Genomic DNA, 23,949 nt, shown 5'->3' with positions numbered 1-23,949 from the left:
TTTGATAAAAATACCCTTTTTGGAAATGGGTTAAACACAAACCGGAGAGAAAAAAATTAGGTCAAGGTTATAGGAAGAGTCAAGGTAAAAAGAAAAGGGTTGATTTCAACAATATGACATTGTATCAGCATGTGCAATTTGATTGTGCATAGATTATTTATAACTGGGCAAAATACAAATTTTTAAAATGTGGTCAAAGGAAAGGTCAAGGTCAAAAATGCTCATGCAGTTTCAAAAGCTTTCATCAAATATCAGTGTATGAGGTTTGATGATAACGTCTTGTACATTTTTTTTTAACTGGGCTAAATACAAATTTATGAAAAGGTGAAGATCAAAGTATAGATCAAGATGAAAAATGTTGTGATGAGTGAAATAGCTCCCATGAATATATATCAGGAAGAGAAGGTGATAAAATTATCTTGAATAGTTTATTTTAACACTAAACACAAAATTGTGACTGAAGGAATACAGACATTATTAACACACGCCTTGGTCATATTTATGGCAGGGATAAAACAATATTCGTTCATAGATAAAATCATATTTATAAATAGTGTTACTTCTGTCTTTTAATAATATTGATAACCCAGGTTTTACCTTCAAATTCCGCCACATTGGACTAGTGGTTTATTTAATTAAAATTTCTTTTTCCCTTATAAACTCTTCAGTCATTCATAAAATCAGAACGTTATTGGGGGTGTTATGCTACACGTTTTTTTTCCGTCTTAAATTAATTTTAGCCTTTTGCAATCCATTAGCAAATTGACCATTCATGAGAAAAAGTCCATCATATTAGGGAAAAGACGGCGGATTATTAACTTGAAATGTAGGGGTTTGTATTTGCTGTGGGCCGAATTCCCAAAAATAAACTCTCTTGAAATCTTGATTGCGCACCATTTCGTATCCCAGTGGAGGGCAGAAAACTTGTTTAATCAAATGCGCTTATTTGCTATTTCATCCATCGCTAATAAGAACGGAAAGTGTCGTTTATAAGAGAATGTGAAAGTGTTTGGACTGTTATTGTAATTTTGGAATGGACAGGATGACGTTTATGACGATCTTTGTGTTTGCTGTAATGTCTGTCAGTGTTGCATCTGGTCATGCAGTTAGTGAATCTCAAGAAGAAAAGCATCAAGGGTTGCAAAAGGTAAGATTTACTTAATTGTTTAAAATTATTTTTTAAAAAACGCAGGCAACTGACGTTTCTTATTTTTCTTTTCAATAAAAAATATATTCTTACTGAAAAGAAAAATAAGTTTTGTCAGGTGCCTATGTAAAAAAAAAATATTATATCTATGTTAAAAACTAAGTGGTTCTGAAAAAAAAGTTTCACAATCATTTAAGATGTTCAAGCGAGCGATTTGATAAAATTTTGACATGTGACGCTACTCTTGTTTTAATTTTGTTTTTAAATACAAAAGTATGCGAATTAAAAAAAAATTCACATTTGTTACAATTTTGAATTCAAACATGAGTTCTCTTACTTAAATTAAAGATTGGAGAGAGAAAAAAAAACGAATGCAATAGATTTTTCTTTGTAGACACACGACACAGAGTTATTTCTCTTTTAACAAAAACATTTGTTCGATGTATATGATGGGGCAATACCATCCTCTGGGTAAAATATTTTTTTCAAAGATCCCTTTTGAATGAAAATTTGCTTGGTCAGATCCCATAACAGAATATTGTCAGGCCCGAAGCAACAGTTTTTAAAGGGACAACCTTCCAAAAAAAATCTTACACGCCATGTGGCAACGCACTTTGAAAAAATTACGCACTTTGAAAAATTTTTTCAAAGTGCGTTAATTTTTGGGACAAGGTTAACGCACTTTGAAAAAAAATTTTTTTTTTTCAAAGTGCGTTAATATCGACCATATTAACGCACTTTGAAAAAAAATTCTGCATGGCATAGTCAATATTCCTACAAACCTTAGGTATGATAAATTATCATTTGAACCTGATTTGATACTTTTTGTCCCCCGCTTGAAAAGTGGGGGATATTAATTTGGGTCTATCTGTCCGTCCGTCCGTCTAGCTGTCCGTCCATCCGTCTTTCTGTAACGCTTTCGTTTCCACACGATATCTCGACAGCCTTTTGAGCTTTTGCAATGAAATTTAACATAACAGAATCCTTGTGGCCTTAGGAAGACCCCTTTTGGGGTCAAAAGGTCAAGATTCAAGGGCGTAAAGAATTACGAAGGATAGTATTATTCTTCCGCCTATCTCTAAGTCAATTCTCAAAAGTTAACATATTGGAATGATTCTCAAAATTTTTATAGATATTCATATGAATTTTCATAAAACTTTACTTATTTGGGATACCAAAGAGAGATAACTCTATAATTTTGGCAAAACTTGTGTTTTTCACTATAGAATTCAACGGAAAACTGAAAATATTTTTAAAACATCCCCCCCCCCCCCCGTGAAACAAAAAATCCTTATTTACAGGTAATATGGACTGTCATTTTACAAATTTATGCCAAAGCTTTTTGTGTTTCACGGGGGGGGGGGGGCATATGTTTATAGACAAAACACGAAAAAAATGCTTATTTTTCACCAATTTTAAAGCTATTTAATACTAAATTATTGTATTTTATAAATTTATATATGCTTTATTATTTGCGTAAAACATGAGAAAAGATATTAGATACATGTTATCATATTTATGATTATTTCAAAATATGGCGATTCTTGAAAGTTCAACACTATATCCCATCATACGTTGCGAGGGGATAATACTGTTGTCTATTTCTAAAATATAAGTCTAATTTCTTTTGTTTCATGAAAGTTTTTTCAAAGTGCGTTAAATGTTTACATGGTGTAAAATTATGATGTACAGTCTTAACGCACTTTGAAAAAATTTTTCAAAGTGCGTTGATTTGGTCCCAAATTCAACGCACTTTGAAAATTTTTTTCAAAGTGCGTTAACCTGGTCCCAAAAATTAACGCACTTTGAAAAATTTTTTCAAAGTGCGTAATTTTTCAAAGTGCGTTGTAACAACGCCATCTCCAAAGCAAAAACCAACTTATCCACATGAATATATATAATATCTAATATCTAACCCCCCGTTTACACAGAGCTGCGACTCTACAGCGATCATCCCGATCAAGCCACGATCTGATTTTTTTTTTTGGATCGGGGCAGATCGCAGCCGATCGGCGTCTAAATAGAGCAATTTGGCAAATTATGGTCTTCGTTACGATCGTACTTCGATGTCCCTACGTCAAACGCGCTGCTAACACGCTTCTACTACGATGTTACGCAGACTGTTGCCGACATGCAGCCGTGTTTACTGCGTTTACGCTACGCTGCCACTAAGACATTGAAGACCATACTACGACGCTACACAGACCTAGATGACTATACTCCGAAGTCGCTACGGTGGTGCCGATCATATTACGTTTGCATTACGCTTCTAGTACGATTTTGGCGATGATGTAAATATATCTTGCAACCGCAGATTTTTGTAGTACTATTTTAGCGATGATACATATCTTACGACCGCAGTTTGTTTTGGGCCTTTACCACATGGTTTAAGGACAATTTCTATTATAACTGTAACAAGATGTGAAAATGCTCAATTGTAAATGATCATCAAGTATAGTGTCCCCATTTATATGTGGTTTACAGATGATGATTGGTCAAATATCAGCGCTATAAGAACAAACTCCTGTCTGATAGGTCGTGATATGATCGGCGTAAGGTCATAGTAGGTCTTCGTAGGATCATCAGGAGCGTAGAGAGATCGTAGTGAGAACGTAGTACGAACGCAGAGGGAGCGTTGTATAAGCGTGTTTGGTAAGTTCCTACGCTCTTACGGCGCTTTTACTACAATCGTGAAGATCTCTCTACGATGCTTCTGCGCTGCTTGTACGATTATGGCGCTTCTACTACGCTCTTTTTACGACTTCACCCCGATTCTTGTTGGCCACGATCCCACTACGCTTGTTTTGAACATGTTCAAAATAAGCGTGGTGAGAGCGTAGAGGTCTCCGACCATGAAGACCCTACAACGATCACGCCCCAACGATCATACTACGCTTAGGACGACCCCAGGACGTTTCTCCTGCGATTTGTCACGATCGGCCACGCTTTTGGACACGCTTTGATCGTAGTAGAAGCGGCGTCTATGTGTGAACGGGGGGTTACATTTATAAACAGAAGAAACGAGGACCACTAAAACAGTAAAACATCAGAGGTGGGATCAGGTGCCATGTAGTTGTAAGCAACCCCCTGTTGGGCGGTTACACCCGGAATGTGCTCCTTATGATCGGGAAAATCAATGTGTAAATAATGGCCAAACAATTAGTATGAAAAGCGTCAGTCAGTATTCAACTTGGTTTTATTTGCTGACAAGATTATTGTATAGATAGACCTCATGGACCTTGCGATATGATTAATTCATCAATCGATATGTCATGTTGTAAATTTTGAATTTATACGGGTGGCAGTAAAAACAAAATTTACAACATGACAACTAAATTTTGTATTTACTGCCATCCGGTAAATTCAAAATTTACAACATGACAGATATTGTTGATATTCTTGTTTCATTAGCGTGTTTGTCCACAGCTTGCCTCGTTTCAGAAACTGTTCATATGCAGAGCATGCTCCAGAGTATCGAATTAATTGGGAGAAAACCCCATATACAGGTGATAAGAGTAAATTGTTAAATAAGTAAGGGAAGTTGACGATAGAAAAGTTAAAGTTTTCACATTTATCATAAAGTTTTATTGTCAGACTCGGTGGTATCTTTCATTTCAAGTTCACTTGAATATATATCGAGTGGAAGCAAATATATGAATGGAAGCAAATATAGTGAATTGATAAAAACGTCCTCGATGTTAAAGACCACACCAAGTGTTTTCTTCCTATAGATGTGTTTGATAAAATTCGCTACATATGAATATAAAAATAGGCCTGCTTAATATTGGGACGCAATTGGTACCCACTGGAATTCCGACCGATTGTTGGAATACCTGATCTCCAAAAACAACATAAATGTACATGTAGACTACATGTTGTCAGTCAGAAACTCAAGTATAAGAGAAGATGAAAACTTGAATAAAGCTGTTTCTAGTTAATACGGCATTATAGTTATCTTTCTTTCAGAGGTCCAGACACGTAAGTTCTCAGTGGCAGGAGATAGCTAACAACATGTTGACGAGGTTGATGATCGTAGTAGAAGAGACTTTACAGGAGCTGGGGGCCAGTGAAGCGGAACTGAGGGAAGTCCAGAAGAAAAGATCTCACATCACTGCGTGTTACTTCCAGGCAGTCACATGTTATTAAGGATTTCTGTTTGTTCCATAGGGGTGGACTAGTAATACAGTTGTACATGATTCATGAATGATAAAGTTGTAATGAAATGTCTTTTTGGTTTTGTCTTTTTAAGCTCATCCGAGCCTCGAACAAAGGTGCGAGTGAAGTTTTTTTTTTATATATATATAAAAATTGGTATTGCAAGGATGTCAAGTATTATTATCAATATTCCTCGCAAAAGTCAAGGGTCTCAAAATCAAATTAGGGCATTATTCGACTTTTATGCATACTCTATATGGGTTAATTTTTATTGCTAAAACAAATGCCTGTGCTTTCAGAGTTCAGTTTATTGAATTTAAATTAATATTCTTAGCAAGTACTTTTACTCGCGAAAACTTTATTTTCGCGTAATTGCACGAGACAATGTGCTCGCGAAAATTTAATTCTCGCGTATAATAGAATTCCTTAATCTGATTATATAGAGCAATAACCACAATTCGTGAAAATTTTGTCTCGCTAATCAAGAGTCAATGCCCTCGCGAAAATAAGGTGTCGCGAAAATTAAGTGATCTACAGTAGTACTCTCTACCATCGGCTCGTCTGAGAGAGGAACGAACGACAATTCTGCATGGGAGATTGCTACAGTAGTAGCACAGGGAATATTATATTGAGATCTAATCTGTACATTTTCATGAAAAAAAGTCGAAATTTTCCACTTGGTCGTTAATAAGTTAACTCCTCGGTAGCTTCTGTATTGGTCGCCGAAAACTCCCGAGAATTCATTTCTGAAAATGACGTCACCATTTATGACGTAGAGGAAGAAGTAATGTTTACGATGTGAGAAATGAGGCGTATATATTTGTTCATTTTATCCATTTTCCTTTGTGTTTGTTGGATTTTGGCATATGAAAACGATTAGTAAGTATAAACATAGCAAATTCTACAACCTTTTAGCTTTATTGCTCAAACCAAACACGGTCACACTATTCTCAAGGATCGAGGTACATTTTTTTTAAGTAGGCTTATGATTTTGCTGAAATATGGTTGGACATTCAACAATGGAAACAGTCGTAAGTACTCAATACTGCCTTTCTGAGATGTACAACTAGGCCTATCCTAGGGCTCACGGTAAAAGTAATCTGTTCGGCGACCGTCTTTCCATTTCTCTGTCAGAAACAAATTTTTAAAGACACTTTTTGTCACATCTGCATTGGTTCTTGGTAGATTTTCTGGTTTAGCACAAGTTCCAGAGCTATACGATCCTAATAAAATGTCAAGATATCGATCGAACAGTGTTCGATCTAAAATATAAAACAATACAAATCTGTTAACTGAATAAGATCTGGGCATAAAATACAGTTCACTGACTCAAGGGTGGGATCAGTTGCTTTAGATGGGTAAGCATCCCCTGTTGACTGTTCACATCCGCTGTGAGCCCTATGGGTTGTTCAGGTAGATGGAACATTCCATAGTCAACTTTTAAGTATTAAACAAAGCTTACATAAATCAAGAAGAGTGAAACAAGTAAAACAAAAATTAAAGCTGCAAGTAAAACAAAGATTAAAGCTGCATCTATTTTAATAGAATGATAATACCCCTGCCCCCTCACAATAAGAAAAATCTTATTGATTTCGCTGGTGTTGTCATGGTTATTATAAAAAAATTCTTTGGCTCTTTTTTTTTTAAACTTCTACAATTTTTACCTGATTTGTAAAACTAAATAAAGATACATTAAGCATATGGTAATAACAAACAGTATTCAAGATCACAAGCCCATAAAACAATACAAAGTAGGAGCAGAGCAAACACGGACCTCCAAAACATCAGAGGTGGGATCAGGTGCCATGGAGGAGTGAGTACATCAACATCCCCTGCTGACTGGTCACACCCGCCCTGTGCTCCTTGTCATGATTGGGAAATATCCGAAAAATCTGTCGTCAATTCAGTGTATGAATAATAGACTAATACTTAATTAGTATGAAAAAGGTCAGTCAGCATTTGACTCAATGATAAATTGCTTTTGCTGACAAGGTCATTGTATCGACAATAGAACATACGAAATGATGACTTTAAACGAGACTGCTGATATTCTTGTTTCACCAACTTGTTTGTCAGTAATATATAAGGTCAATATACTAGTATACATGGTAGTTAAAATTCATTTGGGTTCTTTGGGAACATTAAAGTTGAAAACATTCAAAAGTTAAAAAAGCAAAAAGTCACATCTAGGGGCCTATATCTAGGTTTTTCAATTCAATTTTAATGTCTTGTTGCAGCAATGACTACGACACTGGTCTATTAGATGAAATAAAGTCAGAAGAGAAGAGAAACTTCAACGAACAAAAACATGGTGGGTCTCAATTTGCAAAAAAGAGTAGCATTTTGTATAAATCGTGTAATATCAACTGATTTCTGTTACAAACTTGATTCACTTTGCACTTTTATCACTTTCAGCAGAGGTCGATGAGCCTTTCAAAAATTTGTTGTCCGAGCTCGAAGACGACATCGGAGAGTTGTCCGATTTGAACAAAAGAAACAATGGTGGTCCTTCCGGCAAATCGCCGCCTCAGCAGACACCAGTCACCACTCCAAAGCCATCTCAGACCAATAGCACAGCCACCACCTTAAAACCCCCCACACAGAGTACTGTAACGTCAACTGCCAGTGTAACTACAACTAAAGCACCGGTAAAAGCAAATCCCCAACCCACGGAAAAGAAACCCAGTAATGATAGTCGTGAAAGCAACGCCAAAACAAAGAAACCCCCAAAAGGCAACGCTGTTAATAAAAATCGCAAGAAAGTTCATCCACAAGGGGACTCAAAGAGTAAGGATAGTAAAGGAAAGGGTAAGAAAAACTTACGTGGGAGAAAGAAAATGAAGAATCGATATAGAACAGATAAAAATAAAATGCTCGCTCAGGCATCATGTGGCAAGGCTAAAAGGTACCCAACGTGCATCCAAATGTATCGAAAATGTATGTATGAAAGAAAGAAACAGCAAATTCGTTGTAAGCAGAGAAATGGGAACAACAGTCGAGGTCGTTTGGAGAAGTATTCAAATCTACTAAAGGGGAGAAAACTGCTCTTAACGAGGCATGGTCTAAAACAGAATAGAAAAGGGGAGCAGCAGCAAGCAAACAAAAAGAACAGCATACAAGACGACAAACAGTGGAAGAATAAAGGTAACAATGGGAAAAATGAAAGAAAAAGTCCACAAAATAACTTGCCCAAGAATTCGCCAAGAAAGCAGGAAGGAGCCGAAAATGGAAAAGGAAACAATCAGAGTCGTAAGAATCAGAAAGGAAAAAGTAGTCCATCTGGGAATACAGCAAAACCGTTACCCATAAACAAAGACAATGGTAGCAACAACGTATTAAAGGAAAAGCAAGCACTGAAGAAGCAAAAGAAGCTGGTAAATGGAGAGATCAAGGGATTGCTGAAATATCTCAGAAGGGTCAAAGGTCATTTGTATCATATCGACAAGAATGACGGCAAACGAAGAGTCATAAAGACGAAAGGAAAGTCAGATTCAAACTGAAAGGGGTTTTTTTGTAACGCATGCATGTGATTTTTACTAATAAAATATAGTAAATGTTAATTGGTTTGTTAAAAGTATACTCAACAAAAAAAGAAACGCATATTGTTTTACTCGTCAAAGAAATTTTTAAAATGTGCATGAAACAACCATTTTTTATATCATTGGATACCTGTGACCTATTTAAAGGACAACATGGGGTTTTAAAACCCAAGTGTTGAATTATCTCCCTTGATTAAACATGTTTATGAAAGTAGTGTTTTTCATGATTTCTTCTGAATCAGATGTCTATTTTCATTGATATTTTGGATTTAGAGAAACTTTTAACACTTCTATTAAACCCATATTTAAGATTTGATTGCAGTGTTAATACTGCAATGCCACGCCCAAACAAAGATGAATACAACCAGGCTAACGATGATACTAAATGGAGCTACGCAACAGGAAGTTGCAACTGTATTTGAAATAAATCAATGGGCTTTGCAACCTTAAAACTCAGGTCTGAAAACCACTATCTGGCCTTCCGCAGGTAACCACAACCAGGCAGGACCGTCAGACACCCCCCCCCCCCCTTCATCACCTCATGCGATTCAGAACTTGCTGTAAAAACTGCTGCTACAATTGCTGGATGAAAAAATCAGCATAAAAATGCATAAATTGTTCGCATGAGACTAAAATGAGATGATATTCCCCCACGATATCCGTACATTGGAAACCCACTAACATTGAGACTTTGCACAGTACATATTGTTATGCCCCTTGAATTTGGGGGCAATGAAAATCACCTCAACTTGACTTTTCAATTTGCAACATTGATTTTTATCACAACACACTCTAAAATCGCTTAAATAATACAAGGTTTAAACTGAGAACTTAGAATTTCAAATTATTCTGATTATGCGTTTCTTTTTTTGTTCAGTATATATTTGACATTACCTACTTTTACCGATTAAAAAAATTGAATGTAGCATTTTGTATGCACTTGGATTTGTCTGTCTGTTCGTAGGTGCTTTGTTTTATTAATCTGCAAGGTATTTAACCTTAATTAAAACGTTGTGAGTGGTTTTCAGAAAAAAAAAAATCAAAGAAAAAGATGTATATGTATTGCACTTAAAAGCAATTTCATTATCTGAGAAAGACAGCAGATAAAGGTTTTTGGAATAAATATGGAGACATAATTGCGGGAACATTCATGCAATAGCTGCTTCTTTACATGAGCTGCTCGGTAATATTATTGTGAAACAGTTTCCAGGCGTTGGTGGGGGTTTGGTATTCAAGGGGAAAACGTGGGTTGCTATGATACTAAGTTAAAGAGTTTTGATTTACGACTACTGGTCCTCCGTAAAGGGGAGTTGAGTTTTCACTTGTAGCCGTTAATCCTTCTGCTTTAGTACACTGTAATTGTACTAGTGTTACTAACTGCTACTACCTCTATCTTTCATTCACGTCAACATTTGATAATTCGTATGTTAAATGTTCCACTCTTTTAGGGAGATTTGGGAAAAGTGGTCGTTATAGTACGATGTATTCAATATTAAACCCCGAATCGCTTTAATTTTTAAAATAAGTTGACTAGTAAGTGTTTATCTTTTATTTTAATCTCAGAATTGGTTTGGGTATATTGTTTTGTATGAATAATACCGTATAGCGGGTTATTTTAGCGGGGTGCTAATTTTGGCTTATTTTGGCGTTTTGCTGATGATCCGCTAAAATTGTAATCGTTAAAATAGTCAGGATTCTTTTAAGTGTCTATCTACAAAGAGCTGAAACCCTACGTCCGCTAAAATAAATTACGCCAAAAATATTCCCATACCTTTGAGTAGGCAAAACGCCAAATTTCACACCCGCCAATAAAACCCGATATACGGTATTACAAATGGTTTGAACACAAGTTCTGACAATTATACGAGGTTCTCTCCATAATGGCATTCTTTGTTAGGACGTTTATCCAAACTCTAATAACTTAATTCCCACTCTCTCATACTATGTATATTATGAATAATATATTTAAATTCAATAAATGGAGAAAAGAAAAAATCCTATTTTATGCCGTTGTACTGATTTAATTTGGTGTTTAGAAGCTTAATAAAACTTTCTCGTGAAATCTCATTTATAGGATCGAGGTTGCATTTGTAATGAGATGTCAGTTTAATAATGTGATTCATTACAGAAATATATTAACAGACTGAATTACCGTATTTGATTAATGTACACGTATTAAAGATCCCAAAAATTATGAACTTGCTTATATAAATTAAGCCCCCCACCCTTCTGGCGAAAAAAGTAACGTTAAAAAATGTGTTGAAAAAGTCAGCCGCAATGTAAGGCAAGAAAATAGTGTAAATTATAAAATAACAGCAGATGTTGTATATCTTTATCATCCATGTCAAGGTCACTCTATTAATACAAACTGAACTTGAGCATTCAAAGGTGAGATAAATGTTCCGATTATCCATTTTGAAGATCATACCAAAATCCGGCTCGGTTCAACATAATTTCACTACCATCTTAACTTATTTTTTGTTTTCTGTGCATAATATAGGGGGAGGAGTAAAGCAGTATTTCCGTCTTCAAAAATATCTTCAAATTTTGCAGGGGTCGTTTTATACTTCTGTCATAGTTCACGTTTTGCGTCACCATTTCTCTCTCTTTTGATGAATGTGCAACATGCATGAAATGTGCGAGGGTTGATCCAAAAGTAATGTCACAGTACCTAAATCTTTTATAGCTGGGTCATATCACCAAATATAATATACCAAAAAATGCATGCATTATCGCCATAAGAATGGAAATATCCATTTTAACTGACAATACGTCGTTGATATATCTAAATGACGAGTTGAAGGCGACAACAAGTGTTTTGTTCTATTCATGTATAAGATTTTAAACAAATTCTGCTTTGTACGAATACAAAAATTGATCTGCTTATACAGGGATCAATTTGTACCCATGGGAAATCCAATAAATTGTTGGAAGGCCTGCATGCAGTACTCCGAAACTATATAGATATTGTCCATCAGAAATTCAAATATGTTTTTTAATACCCCGGTATCAAATTCAAAGTGTTTGTACATACAATCAGAATGTTTTTAACAAAATGATTTTGCAAATGACCAATGACAATGCAAGGAAATTTGCGAAATCTATTTTTATTGAAAGCAACTGTCAATGATATTAAAAACCTTCAACTTTAATTTATCGCGGGGAACGGTTGTATATATAAAGTTTAAAAATTGTACGTTTTAATGTTGTTGATTTTGTTAAAATTGTGATCTCATATTTTCCAAAAGTCCCTTGGAATATTTGCAATGGTTAATGAATGCAGGATATTTTGTGAAATTCTCTAAAATTATATACAATTTCTACAGTTCTGCATGGTCTTAACTCACGTGGATAATAAAACAAAACACGTTATTCTACAAAAGTTCCCGAAAAAAAGACTTTTAAAAAATTCTAAACTGCTAATCCTCATACAGTTTTTATTTGACTGCAACAAAATGTGATCGTTAGAAATCATTAGGATATATAATTTTTAATTTAATGCAAAACTAAAAAAAAAAAAAGAAATGTAAAGTACAAGTCTGCAAAGCTATAGTCTCCTCAGAGATTTCTGGTGAAATGTGATCTTATTTTGCTATTTTTGTAAAGAATTTTTCGCTCAAGCAAATTATTCAGATTGTATAAGATTTGTTTCTGTTTCAATTATATTTTAATAATGTAATCAGCATTTTTTTCAGACGATACCACATAAAACAAGTTCTAATAATGTGGTTGACCACATTACCAAATTTTCAAAAAATCAGTTTTTTTTTACCAGCAAACTTTTACCAAGTTCGTGAATTAATTAGTATAACCAGCTCAAATTATCACATAAAATGATGTGAGTACGATTTTTATAGACGTGCACCTTAAATTACCCGTTTTTGGTTCTTATTCTCTCCTTATTTGAAAACAAGTCATGTTAATGTGTTTGAATTAAGAAGTTAAAAGGTATCTACTGTTCTTCCGCTCACTTTTGAGTATTAATTTTTCAAAGTTATATCACGCAAAATCATCCACATGTACGAGAATGCTCTGAGTCAAATATCATATAAACATGTATATATATACAGTACATATATCACACATATTTTGACATTGTAAATGTTATGAAGTTTTTGATTTAGCTTTTAGCAAAAACTCACTCATTTGATGTTTCCTTATTATTAATTTATTAGATGATTACTGACGATCTTTGAGATATATTTAGATTTATTTCGATTCATGCTTGACTTTACAAGTTTGTTTTCATGTAAAAGAAATCCAACTAAATATTCAACACAATATATTGTTTGCACTCAAAATCTGGTGACACCCCCCCCCCTTTCCAAATTGACAGTGAAAGGGGTTTGAAAAATGAGAGTAAAGCGTTATTCACATAGCTGAATATATATGCTCTATTTTTAGGTTAATTGTAGCAAATAATCAGACAAAAAAAATCTGCTGCAAAAGGGGCGCATATACGTACCTAAACACTTTGTATTCTCAACAGATGTTTGTGAAATTGATCATATTGACCAAATGGCTGGTTTTCTTCAGCTTCTCTGTTTAGCAACATTAGTCCAAAAAATCTGCTTTATTTACAAATTCTAACGAATTCCAGAATTTGATGCATTATTGTTAGACATATACACGCGCGTCGAAAGCGAGAGATAATCTTCTTGGGTTCAGCGGAGGCATAGTTACGTGATTCACCCGTCGTCTGCTCACGGCCAAAAATTTCGAACAGAGTGGAACAACAAAGAATTTCATCTTTGACTCCATCTTTCTGGAAACAATGGAGACAGACCGTAAGTTGTAGATAAAAACCCTGATCGTATGTTTCTATTTATATACTATATGTAATTAAAATCTCGTGTTTTACGGCATTTTGTTTTGTTGTAGTAAGCTGCACTATGGACAATTACAAACATATGTCTTAATGTTTTGCAATCGTGTGTTTTGAAATCAGGCTCACCGAGTTCTAGAATGTTTCATATAATTTTGTCCTGAAGATTCCGATGTTGCAAAGGTTTTGTCTTGAGTCTCGTTTGGTTGATCTACAAGATTGTCAGAAGGGGGTTCATTAGGTGCGATATCGCACTCCTTCTTAACTGACAAACACCCACAATATTCTTTTTTATGACTCATTTTTCATATATTTAAAGAAATGTTTCAATTTTTGGTTTTAATCAAATATATTTTTAAAAATTGACTTCAACAAGTCTCAAAAACCACAGTAACCAAAAATTGTATCTTTTATACATATTTTTTTTGCCTCAGAGCAGGGGGTTTATGGACCCTTCCAAAGCCATCACAGCACCCCTTTCCAGAAATTCAGCATCGACCATATGTCAAATAATTTTATCCATATATCAAACTACAGTAATTACGGGTCCAAACAAAAGAAAACAGGGGAAATTAAAAGGCTAGTTTATGTAGATGCAAACTGAATAGAATATTCTAAGAACTATTAACCATAATGCATTAAAGATAGCTTTATTATTTTGTACATAGAATGTTTAGCTTGCGAGGGAAAATCTTGTCCTGACTACATAAATGTTGATTACTCTTTCCTGGAGAATTGCAGTCGGTACCCCCCCCCCTCCACCCCCGTCCCGACAAATGTGATAGAAATTTGCTTTTGTACATGTGTCTTTTACTCTGTTCTGGTTCAATTTTATTATTTTGAACCCATTTCTTTTAAACCTCAAACACAAACACGAGTACTTTTATATAGAATCAGCAAAGAATATACTTTTACACATTTTCTGATTATAATTTTCACAACAAATCATACATACTGAACAAAGACAGAGTAAAATAAAAGGATTAACAAAAGGTATATAGAAATCAAGAATCAAACAATTATTGAGCGAATGGTGACAATTTAGCAGCATGTATATAATAGAATCAAAGATGAAAGATTAAGTGTCAATAAATATAAACAGATGTCAATTAAGGGATTAACTGCATGTCCATCTCTGACTCTTTGGGATTAAGGCTGTTTTATATAATTTATCACATTTGCCGAAATAAAAGAAAAGTTTTGACAACAATTTACACAAAGTCCGAAAAGTTAATTTACACGGTAATTTAAAATAAGACCAAAAATGTTGTATTTTACACCGTAACATGTCCTCTGTTTGAATTTTATTATTTTGTTAGAATTATTTTTCAGATTGCACACATTTTCTTTAAATTTTGGAATTATTTAAAAGGTCCAAAAGTAGCCAAAAATAGACATTGAGCTTTGATGAAACTAGTATTGCTCAAAAGATGGTAAAATAGGTCACTACGAGTTTGTTCACTTGAAACTTGAACCATGATTGAAGTTATAAAAGAACTCGAAGGAAACTCTGCTGTTACAAGCTGTAACTTATGTCACTCCTGACTATCCCCAACAGTGCAATATTAATTGGAGTTCACATTGAAATATGGGTTTAACGTTGATGGTAAGTTTTCTATGAATGTTGATAACTAAGGAGGAACAATATCATATATATGACAGCGCGTATAACACCTTTCGATTGGAACATGTGGAATACTAATCATCACTTAGACCTCTTCGTAATTTGAGCACGTAAGAACTGCACCAAGGACCTCCGTACATGTATCTGCCATTGCTCCAAAGAGCGCTGACATATACTGTACCATGCCCCAAACTGCCAAAAGCTATCCAACATCATTTATCCCCTTTCTACTAATCGCGAAGATGTCTCCTTTGGTCACCCTCTGTCTCTCTTTCCTGGTGGAGTCCATCTTAAAACTACACCTGGTATAGCTAATGTTTCCGTTCTCAAGACTTGGCCAATCTATTTCCATCGTTTGTCTTTCATCTGGTCGGACATTGCAACTGTTTATGTTCTTGCATACAACACTTCATTGCTGTTATTTTCGGCCAGATCTTGCTTGGAAGGTGCAGCTTTTTGCTTGGTTAAAAACTTTCCTGGACTAACGATTCCAATAGCATTATATTTCAATAATATTTTTTGAGAAGACCATTCAAGTTGTTTGATTTGAATTTTCAGCTCAAAAAGAAAATGTGATAATGACAGGAGGGTCATTCACTGCCAGCGATGACACAGACTCAGTTATAACCTCTCAACCGCGCAGAACTTCGCGCATGGAAACTGGAAATCGGGCAAAAGCTATAACAGCGGGAAGAACAACTTTTGACGATGCACATTGTGAAAGAGACTGGGCCAGTGGACTTTGTCAATGTAAAAGTGATGATAGACGACATTGTAAGTAATTCTCATGAATTGATATCAGCTAGCTCCAAGCATGTTCAATCACGTTTCATCTTTATTTATTAACACTTAATGGATCTCGATAAGTCATTTCAAATACTCCAGCTCAGAAACGTTAGATGTTGATCCAAACCGAAATTTTATTTGACGTTTAAACATTGTTTTCTCATTATTAGAAATAGATAGTTTTAAGAACATTTCAAAATGGCGCGACCTTTCCATGAATAATCTATAAGCTTTTTTATGTTTGCATTGTCCTTTCTCTCTGTCTTGAAATTTTCAGGCTGCTGTTATTTATGCTGTTGGCCATACTTGAAATACTTAACGGCGACACGTCTTGGAGAAACCCCATTCATGGCTCTGATCCCATGCGCGGTGTTTGCTCTCCGTATAAAAGTTAGAACACTGTTCGGAATTAAGGTCAGTTTGGCTACAACAATTTATTGTATAGTTAAATATTTACATCAATTTGTCTAAACAAAAATCGCGATATTTTCATTAGATATATGTGTATTTTTTCCAGGGATCATTGATAAAAGACTTTTGCACCACCCTGTGTTGTGAGCCATGTGCTGTCTGTCAAATGAGTAAAGAACTGGACAGCATAGGGTTGTGATATTGAGACTGTACTGTACATCGATAACACATTTATCACTTTCATTGACTATATGTTTTCAGGATTTTGTATTTCAAATCCATTTTTGCATATAAGAATCTGATTTTATAACATTACTTTTAATATATATTTTGGCCCGTTGCACTCGTTTTACCGTTGGTAACTAAACGATCTTGAATCATTTATAAATGTTCTGTTGTGATTGAACAGTTTGTCACCGAGAATAACTTATTTTTTGGATATTGGCAAAAATTGTCACAATAACTTACATGATGGGAATGACTCATTTAATTACAACCTTGATATATGTAATTGATTAATAAGAGTCATTAAATGATTGATATGGAGTGTTTAAAATTGTTCTAGAACACGGTAACTGTGCCGTGTGCATGATGGTAGCATTGTCAGTACAAGCTGAAAGAAACCTGATTGAATTGAACTAGAAACAGTAACTATATGGTGCAATGAACTTGAGCTCTCTTAAAGTGTGAGAAACCTTTTGTCCTTTTTGCTGGCTACAAATTGGTGAGTCTGTCTGTTTGTCTGTGTTGAGGATATTTTTAATATTTTTGAAATGGCAATAACTTAAGTTTCTAAAAATTTACAGAAGACAATTATGGCGGCCATTTAAAGAGTCTAGATAATGATGCATGGACAAAGTAAAAGAACCATGTTTGCGAATTAATTTCAGTACCTTGTGTGTTATACTGGGGACATAAACGTTACTATTTACTGAAATCACAGGAGCATGACATGTATTTTTTAATCAGCATCTGAAGCATTGGGCCATGCAGAACAACTTTTGCGAAACAATAGGGTTATGCTTGTGATAGGTTGTCTTAAATTTTCAAAGCCGATGCAATGTTGCCCCAATTATAATTTATTTTGCCTAAAATAAATTCAGATTAATCTTTAATTGCTGATGACATTAACAACACATTAACAACACATTTGTACATTTAGTAGGATCCTGATCAATATAGAGTCCTTAACCAGGGTAATAGAAGTATAAGCTTGTCTAAAGCTAGCTGCAGATCTGTAGCTCGCTGGTCTGAAAAATTGGGATGGATGACCAGAGAGCTATATACAGTACCACCCATTGAAAAAAAAAATGTATATTTATTGCGCATAAAAGCTCATTTTTTGGATTCTTATCTCAACTGTTCAAAAGCTCGATTTCAAATTATTTCTTTACCCCTATCCACTATACTTTAATATTTCCTATCTGCACGAAGTGCATTGGACCAAATTATCTTACCGTCAAAATGGCAGTGTCACATAGACAACATTTTCGATAGTTTCCATTTCTGGTCCAAGGGTTCTGTTTGCAACGGTTATAATGAATGTTTTGTTGTGGAAATAGTACAAGAATATGTTAGGAACACATTCTGAGATGACGGTTTGAAAACCACGGAGAAATAAATTGAAAAACAGCGCATTTTTTTGTACACAATAAATATATATATAACATTGTACACTATTTTCAATGGATGGCACTGTAGCTCTCCGGTATGTTAATATATTTTTTCGGAGAGCTACAATTCTGCAGCTAGTCTAAAGCAATCCTCTGTCTTGTCACCAATTACAGATTGATGCCTATCGTTTAACGACCGTGTAAAAAATACCTCATTCGTATCGAATATTAGGAAAAAAATGTTTTTAGATAATTTGAATGTAAGTTTTGTGATGCGAGAAAAGGATAAAGTGTTAGAAAGTAATACCAACAAACGTATAAACAAAATAATTTTAGGATTGGTGCAAAAAAATAGCTTTTGACCAGAGATGTGTCTTGTTTTTTGTGCTAAGCTTGCATAAGATCATTTGGAAGATGCCAAGATAGATCAATGAGTACAAAGTACAATGTCATTTTAAAATTATTATTTTGACCACCATTTTCATATCAAGAAACATGAAAAACCTTAAACCAATGTTGCTTAAAACAAAACAAGTTTGCAATGATCTAGCCGAGGCAATTGCATGTCAACATGTAGCTACAGAACTGTAGTTCTCCGAAAAAAATGACGGACCGGAGAGCTAAAATATATTATATCAGACACAAAAAGAGTTTCTCACATGTTTTCAACTGTCATCTCAAATAAAATTGTGTATTTAATGCTTTCACTGTTTCCACAACAAAACATTCCCTATCATTTTTATTAATATCTCCCCTTGAGCTGAAATTTATTTCTCCATGTTTTCAAATTGCCATCTCAAAGTACTACTAACTGTGTGTTTCTACCAAATTCTTTCACGGTTTCCACAACAAAACATTCCTTTATTTACATTATAATTTTTGGATAATCCTAATCTCTGTTGAAATTCTATGCATCGAAAATTTCGGACTTTGTGTTTTGGTTTCAAAGAATAAGTCATTTTACATGTTATGGTTAATTATTTGATTGCTTATTTTCCGTAAAATTATATCTTTGACATTGATTTACCAATAAACATCAGGCACGTAGTCAAATATTTTCTCTTAGTTGCTCTCCTCCAGTATTTAAAAAACTGTTAATACAGTGCCTGAGAAAAATGCAGTGAAAACAGAAAAAAATGTCTTATTCAAGTTTAATTCTTTATTGTCAACATATTTGCTGCATATTGGCTGGTTCTTTTACTCCTAGCCAAGAAATATTGGAAGATTACATTGTAAATTAGCTAACTATACCTAAAATGTCTCAAGGGTAAATGTGTTTGTTATTGTACATCAGATGGTTTGAGAACAATGAAAGCTTGCACCATTGTTATGTGGCATGTGTAAAAAGCTCTGCCAAATTGTTATCGCTGTTTATACGCGCCCATTAAATGATCTTCCCATTGATTTCATTAATCTTCATTTTATTCTGTTTGTTGAATAAAAAATCAGTTAGGTCATTTAACATAAAACATTATTTGAAAAATGCAGTCAATCTTGAAACATCTTAATCTAAAAGTCAAAATCTTTATTTTATAATAAATTGAGGTGGAAGAAATAAGACCTCAAGCAGACCAAAATTGAAATATTTTTAATTTTGTTTCACAGAGGTGTTGTTTTGTGCAAATTAAAAGAAATAAATTGATAATTAATAAAATTTAAAATTTTGAGTTTGTCACGGCGCCATCCAAATTTAATGTTCTTTGTACGGATTGTTTTTGGTCTTTGAAAGATATATTGTGATCAAAGAAATTATATAACATATATTTGTTTCAATTGTTGCAAACCACGTAAGAGCTTTTTAGAAGTTAATAGTTCATTTTGGCTTGTTTTAATTCCTTCGTATAGATGTCAGCTACGAGAGTACTTGATAGAGGAGCAAGGATTTATGTTTTTAAATCAAGCTTTTTGCAATTGAAGTAAAAATTTGGAAGAATTAATCCAGATTCCAGTGCATTTTTTCCTGCAATAAATATACAGTTTTTTCGATGGGTGGCACTTAGCTCTCCGGTCGGTCAATATATATTTTTTCTGGGAGCTACATTTCTGCAGCTAGTCAACATGTGTAGCTTAGGGTCTTTGAAGCGGAGAAGTATTGGAAGGTTAAGTAAAACTAACTATACGTAGCTAAGGGTAAATTTGTTTGTTACCAGGTGGCAAATTGCACCATTGTTATTTGGCGGAAAAAAGTGAAAATCGTTCGGTTTGAATAGTGAAAACCTACAAATGCCAAATTTTTGTAAAATAAATGACAGTGCTTGGCCTGGGGTTGAAAATGATCAAAGGATATATCGTGACCTTGAATCTAATTCATTAAGACGAGGTCAACAATGTTCAAAAAACCATATTTGATAGATTCTAGTAAAAGGTTTAAAGTTTGTACGCGATAATCCATGTTTCACAACCGTAAACTATACCACCTTGACACGGATTAGTTGTGATCAAGAATCAGTCACAGATTTTATCAATTGTTACATAAGATTTGTAAACTAAGTTAATAACTAATGCCATAGTTTCACTTGTGAAACTATGGTAACAACTCTTAACCATAGTTTACGATTGTTAAACTATAGTTTTCAAACGTGAATCTTCTCCATTCAAAAAATCTTTGTTAACACATTACCAGATACAGTTAGATTATCATTCGTAAACTAATTACCAACCGTTAAATATAGTTTTACAGATGAAAACTATACTTAACGAATTTAAAATTGTTTTACAAAGAGGAAGTTATTTTAATTTTTTTTTATGGTTTAGCTATTTTTGTTTTTTTGGCATGACAGTCAAAATATAATATGACAATTTTCATTTTGTTTTTGATGCAGTTACAAAAGTCGGTACAAATTAAAAAGTACCATTTGCAGTTTTTGTAATGCTGTTATTCTGTAATAATAAAAACAAACAGAAGAAAAAAATAGTGACAACATATGTAAATATCGGTAAAATTAATTATAATGCTGATCGTGGTTTTTGTTTTACCGTGGTTGTTTTTTGTTACGATAAAGCAAATTGAAAAAAAACCACAGACAAATTCCAGAGGCATAATTTAAGACTGCACGGATGCAAGGAAAGTTTAGAATTCCCCTGTCTTAATTTGACTGTAAATTCTAACATGTGCCTCAAATATAGGGTAGTTCTAATTGCAAATGAATATTTATATACTTAAAAAATTGGGGTAATAGAAACCCCTTTTTCAAAAACTGATTTTATTTCACCTGATAAATAAATAATTTTCTATTCAAAAGTACAACTTTTAAAATTTATACCACAATTAGGTTAATCAGCTGATTCAGTAATTTAGAATAAACGTGTTTGAAATAATCTCCATATTTCAGACTTTGATCGAGATGTTATTATCATTGCTGATCCCGGAAATCTCTATGAAGGTCATTCTTAATATTCTTAATATTCTCCTCGAGTAAATTTGATGGCTGAGAGCGTTTAAGGATTTCTCTTTCTCGTAATTAATTTACGGTCACGATTAACACGCATTCATTACACGGGTCAAAGACAGGTGTGTCAATACACATATAATAATGCTTTCGGGGGGGACATTTGCATTGTGGAAGTGCATTCCCGTGTCACAGTGGTTTAAGAACCCTCTATATATATAATCCAGAAAAAGGGACTGGAAGAAACATTTCATACTTGTCACCTGTTCCTAGTAAAACAAAATCATGGCAAGGCTTTTCGTACTTACGTTGGTTTTCATAGTTTTAGGTGAGTACCAAATGTTTATGACAATCTATATGAAAATGATTTCGAAGAATTGTGTGATATAATTTTGAGTTATATTTCTGTAAATACAAACAAAGCTTCAATTTTTTTTTTTATACTTTTTTTTTAATTTATTTTTTTTTTGTTTACTTTTTTGTTTTTGTTTTTGTTTTCTTGTTTTTGTTTTTTTGCTTATTTTATTTTCTTTTCTCTATTATTTTTAAAAACTTATTTTTTTTCGGAGGAAGTGGGGATGGGTTGGGTAAAAAAAAGGCACCCCTCATCTTACCAAAAATTGGATATCATTTTCATTTTGGGATTATTTTCTCCAGGCTCAATCAATTGTCAAGAGGAAGAAGAACCAACAGGCAATTGGGAACAAATAGTATTCGAAGGAAGTCAAAACAATGCCGAGGGAAGTCAAAAAAATGCCGAGGAGAAAGAAAAACCGACATTTGATGACTGTGAATGCAGGGAAGAAAGCAAGGAATGTCCAACAGATTATGTCCATGAGGAGTATAAAAATTTCGACAAGAGGTGCACAATAAAACATCGATTTGACACAATTGAGCGACTGGATTACAAATGTTGCTTACCTAGGCATTTTTTCGAGGTTTATCCACCGGGCGTCAACGAGGTAAATTAACAAAGAACTCCTTACTTATTTTATTGCAGTGTAGTTTCCTAACTTAAAGAAAACACTGAAGTTTAAGATCTGGGGAAGGGGTGTTAAACAATATGTTACATTAAAAGTTAAATCTTATCAATAATTATATATGTTTGCTCCTACCCTCCTTCCGTATGGAACTGAATTTGAATATTTAGTAATTTCATTTTAAGTAACACATCACAGGCATTTGTTTCGTATACGGGGCACCCAAACTTATTTTTACCACGTGAAAATAAGTAAGGGGTGTCCCGTATATGAAATAAGTACATGTGTCGTACATGTATGCATATGATGTAAAAAAAAAAATGTAGTACGGCTTTGTTTGCTTACACTTCTATTTTTTTTTTTACAGGGAGGGCGCTGATATTGAAGTTTGTTCCATCCACGTCCTTTTGTATCCAGTTTGGTGTATTTTTATGTTTAGAATTAGAATACAATTATTTATATTTACAAAAGTCTTGTTTTGTCTTTATATCAACTATAGCTTAGCTTAGATAGAGGGGGGTTGACGTTTTATTCTTATTCAAGCTTTAGCGATGATCCATTGAAAAATTAAAATTGATTTGGATAACTGCATGCAGAAAGGTACAGTGTCAAATAGAAACCAGCTCGGAATGCGACCTTTCTTTTGAATTGTATGCTTAAATTCGAAGAATCAGCTCTACCAAGCCCCTTTTTTTTCTCCTAGAATTAAATATTAACTGCTTTTAAGAACAAACTTTAGACATAATGCGCTACAACATATTCTATACATCAGATGTGGATTCTCGAAAACCCAAAGAACTTTTACTTAATTTAAAATCATTTTTTTTTAATTCTGTGATTTATCAAAAAAATTCCATTGTGAAAAATCCTTAGTGATATTAACATTTTTTGGTCTCTGGAGACCAAGACTTACAATAAACTGTTGGAATAACGATTGGCACTACTTGTGCCCCTTCATTGGCCGACCTGTTTATATGTTTCTATGAAGCTTACTACATGTGAATTCGATATTAAGTATCCTCAGAATGTTATCCATTTGATGCATCTGACTGGGAAAGATAAGGACCAAATACCGAATTATATGACGAAACAATACTTCCCATCATTAACTTTACTTGTTTATGCATAACTTATTCAAAACCAAGGTGCATGCTGTTTCATTTAACACCAGAGAAAATTTGTTTGCTTACGATGAAGCTTTGAGCTTTCGTTACATTAAAAATAGCCTTTTCAAATTACAAATTTGTTCGTAATATGTAGAGATCAGTTAAAATGAGTATACAAAAACAAAATCATGTTCCTGTTCTACTGCTAAAATCAGATAAGTTGGTGTTATAAAAACCGACATTCATCATTTCAACTTCTTTGATAGTCAGCATTTCGTAAATTCTTTTGTCGCTTTAATGACCTTTTGTTAGCTTATATATAATTCTATCTTTGGGTCGTATTTTGGCTGATGTGTTATATTCCAATTCAAAGG

At 33.9% G+C, this 23,949-nt stretch overlaps 3 protein-coding genes across 3 annotated transcripts; all 3 read left to right on the top strand.

The window, feature by feature from the left end:
- Window positions 1–1,042: 1,042 nt before the first annotated feature.
- LOC134251672 (uncharacterized protein DDB_G0290685-like) lies at window positions 1,043–8,842 on the top strand. The gene is made up of 5 exons (XM_062734081.1): window positions 1,043–1,147; window positions 5,114–5,285; window positions 5,397–5,418; window positions 7,540–7,613; window positions 7,718–8,842. The coding sequence occupies exons 1-5, from the start codon at window positions 1,043–1,045 to the stop codon at window positions 8,800–8,802; spliced, it is 1,458 nt and encodes a 485-aa protein (XP_062590065.1). The 3' UTR covers window positions 8,803–8,842.
- A 4,543-nt stretch (window positions 8,843–13,385) lies between these two features.
- Window positions 13,386–17,034, top strand: LOC134251853 (placenta-specific gene 8 protein-like). Its single transcript, XM_062734284.1, has 4 exons — window positions 13,386–13,628; window positions 15,849–16,064; window positions 16,354–16,490; window positions 16,594–17,034. Exons 1-4 carry the CDS (start codon window positions 13,616–13,618, stop codon window positions 16,684–16,686), a joined length of 459 nt encoding a protein of 152 aa, XP_062590268.1. The 5' UTR covers window positions 13,386–13,615; the 3' UTR covers window positions 16,687–17,034.
- Window positions 17,035–21,396: 4,362 nt separating this feature from the next.
- On the top strand, window positions 21,397–22,939 carry LOC134251846 (uncharacterized). Its single transcript, XM_062734269.1, has 3 exons — window positions 21,397–21,817; window positions 22,147–22,451; window positions 22,837–22,939. Exons 1-3 carry the CDS (start codon window positions 21,775–21,777, stop codon window positions 22,846–22,848), a joined length of 360 nt encoding a protein of 119 aa, XP_062590253.1. The 5' UTR covers window positions 21,397–21,774; the 3' UTR covers window positions 22,849–22,939.
- Window positions 22,940–23,949: the final 1,010 nt, after the last annotated feature.

Source organism: Saccostrea cucullata, unplaced genomic scaffold (assembly GCF_032062105.1).
Source record: "Saccostrea cucullata isolate Sc308-1 unplaced genomic scaffold, CSIRO_AGI_Scuc_v1 ctg1, whole genome shotgun sequence".
NCBI classification, from domain to species: domain Eukaryota; kingdom Metazoa; phylum Mollusca; class Bivalvia; order Ostreida; family Ostreidae; genus Saccostrea; species Saccostrea cuccullata.
Note: the sequence above shows the minus strand (reverse complement) of the source record. Positions and strands in the feature narration are given on the sequence as shown.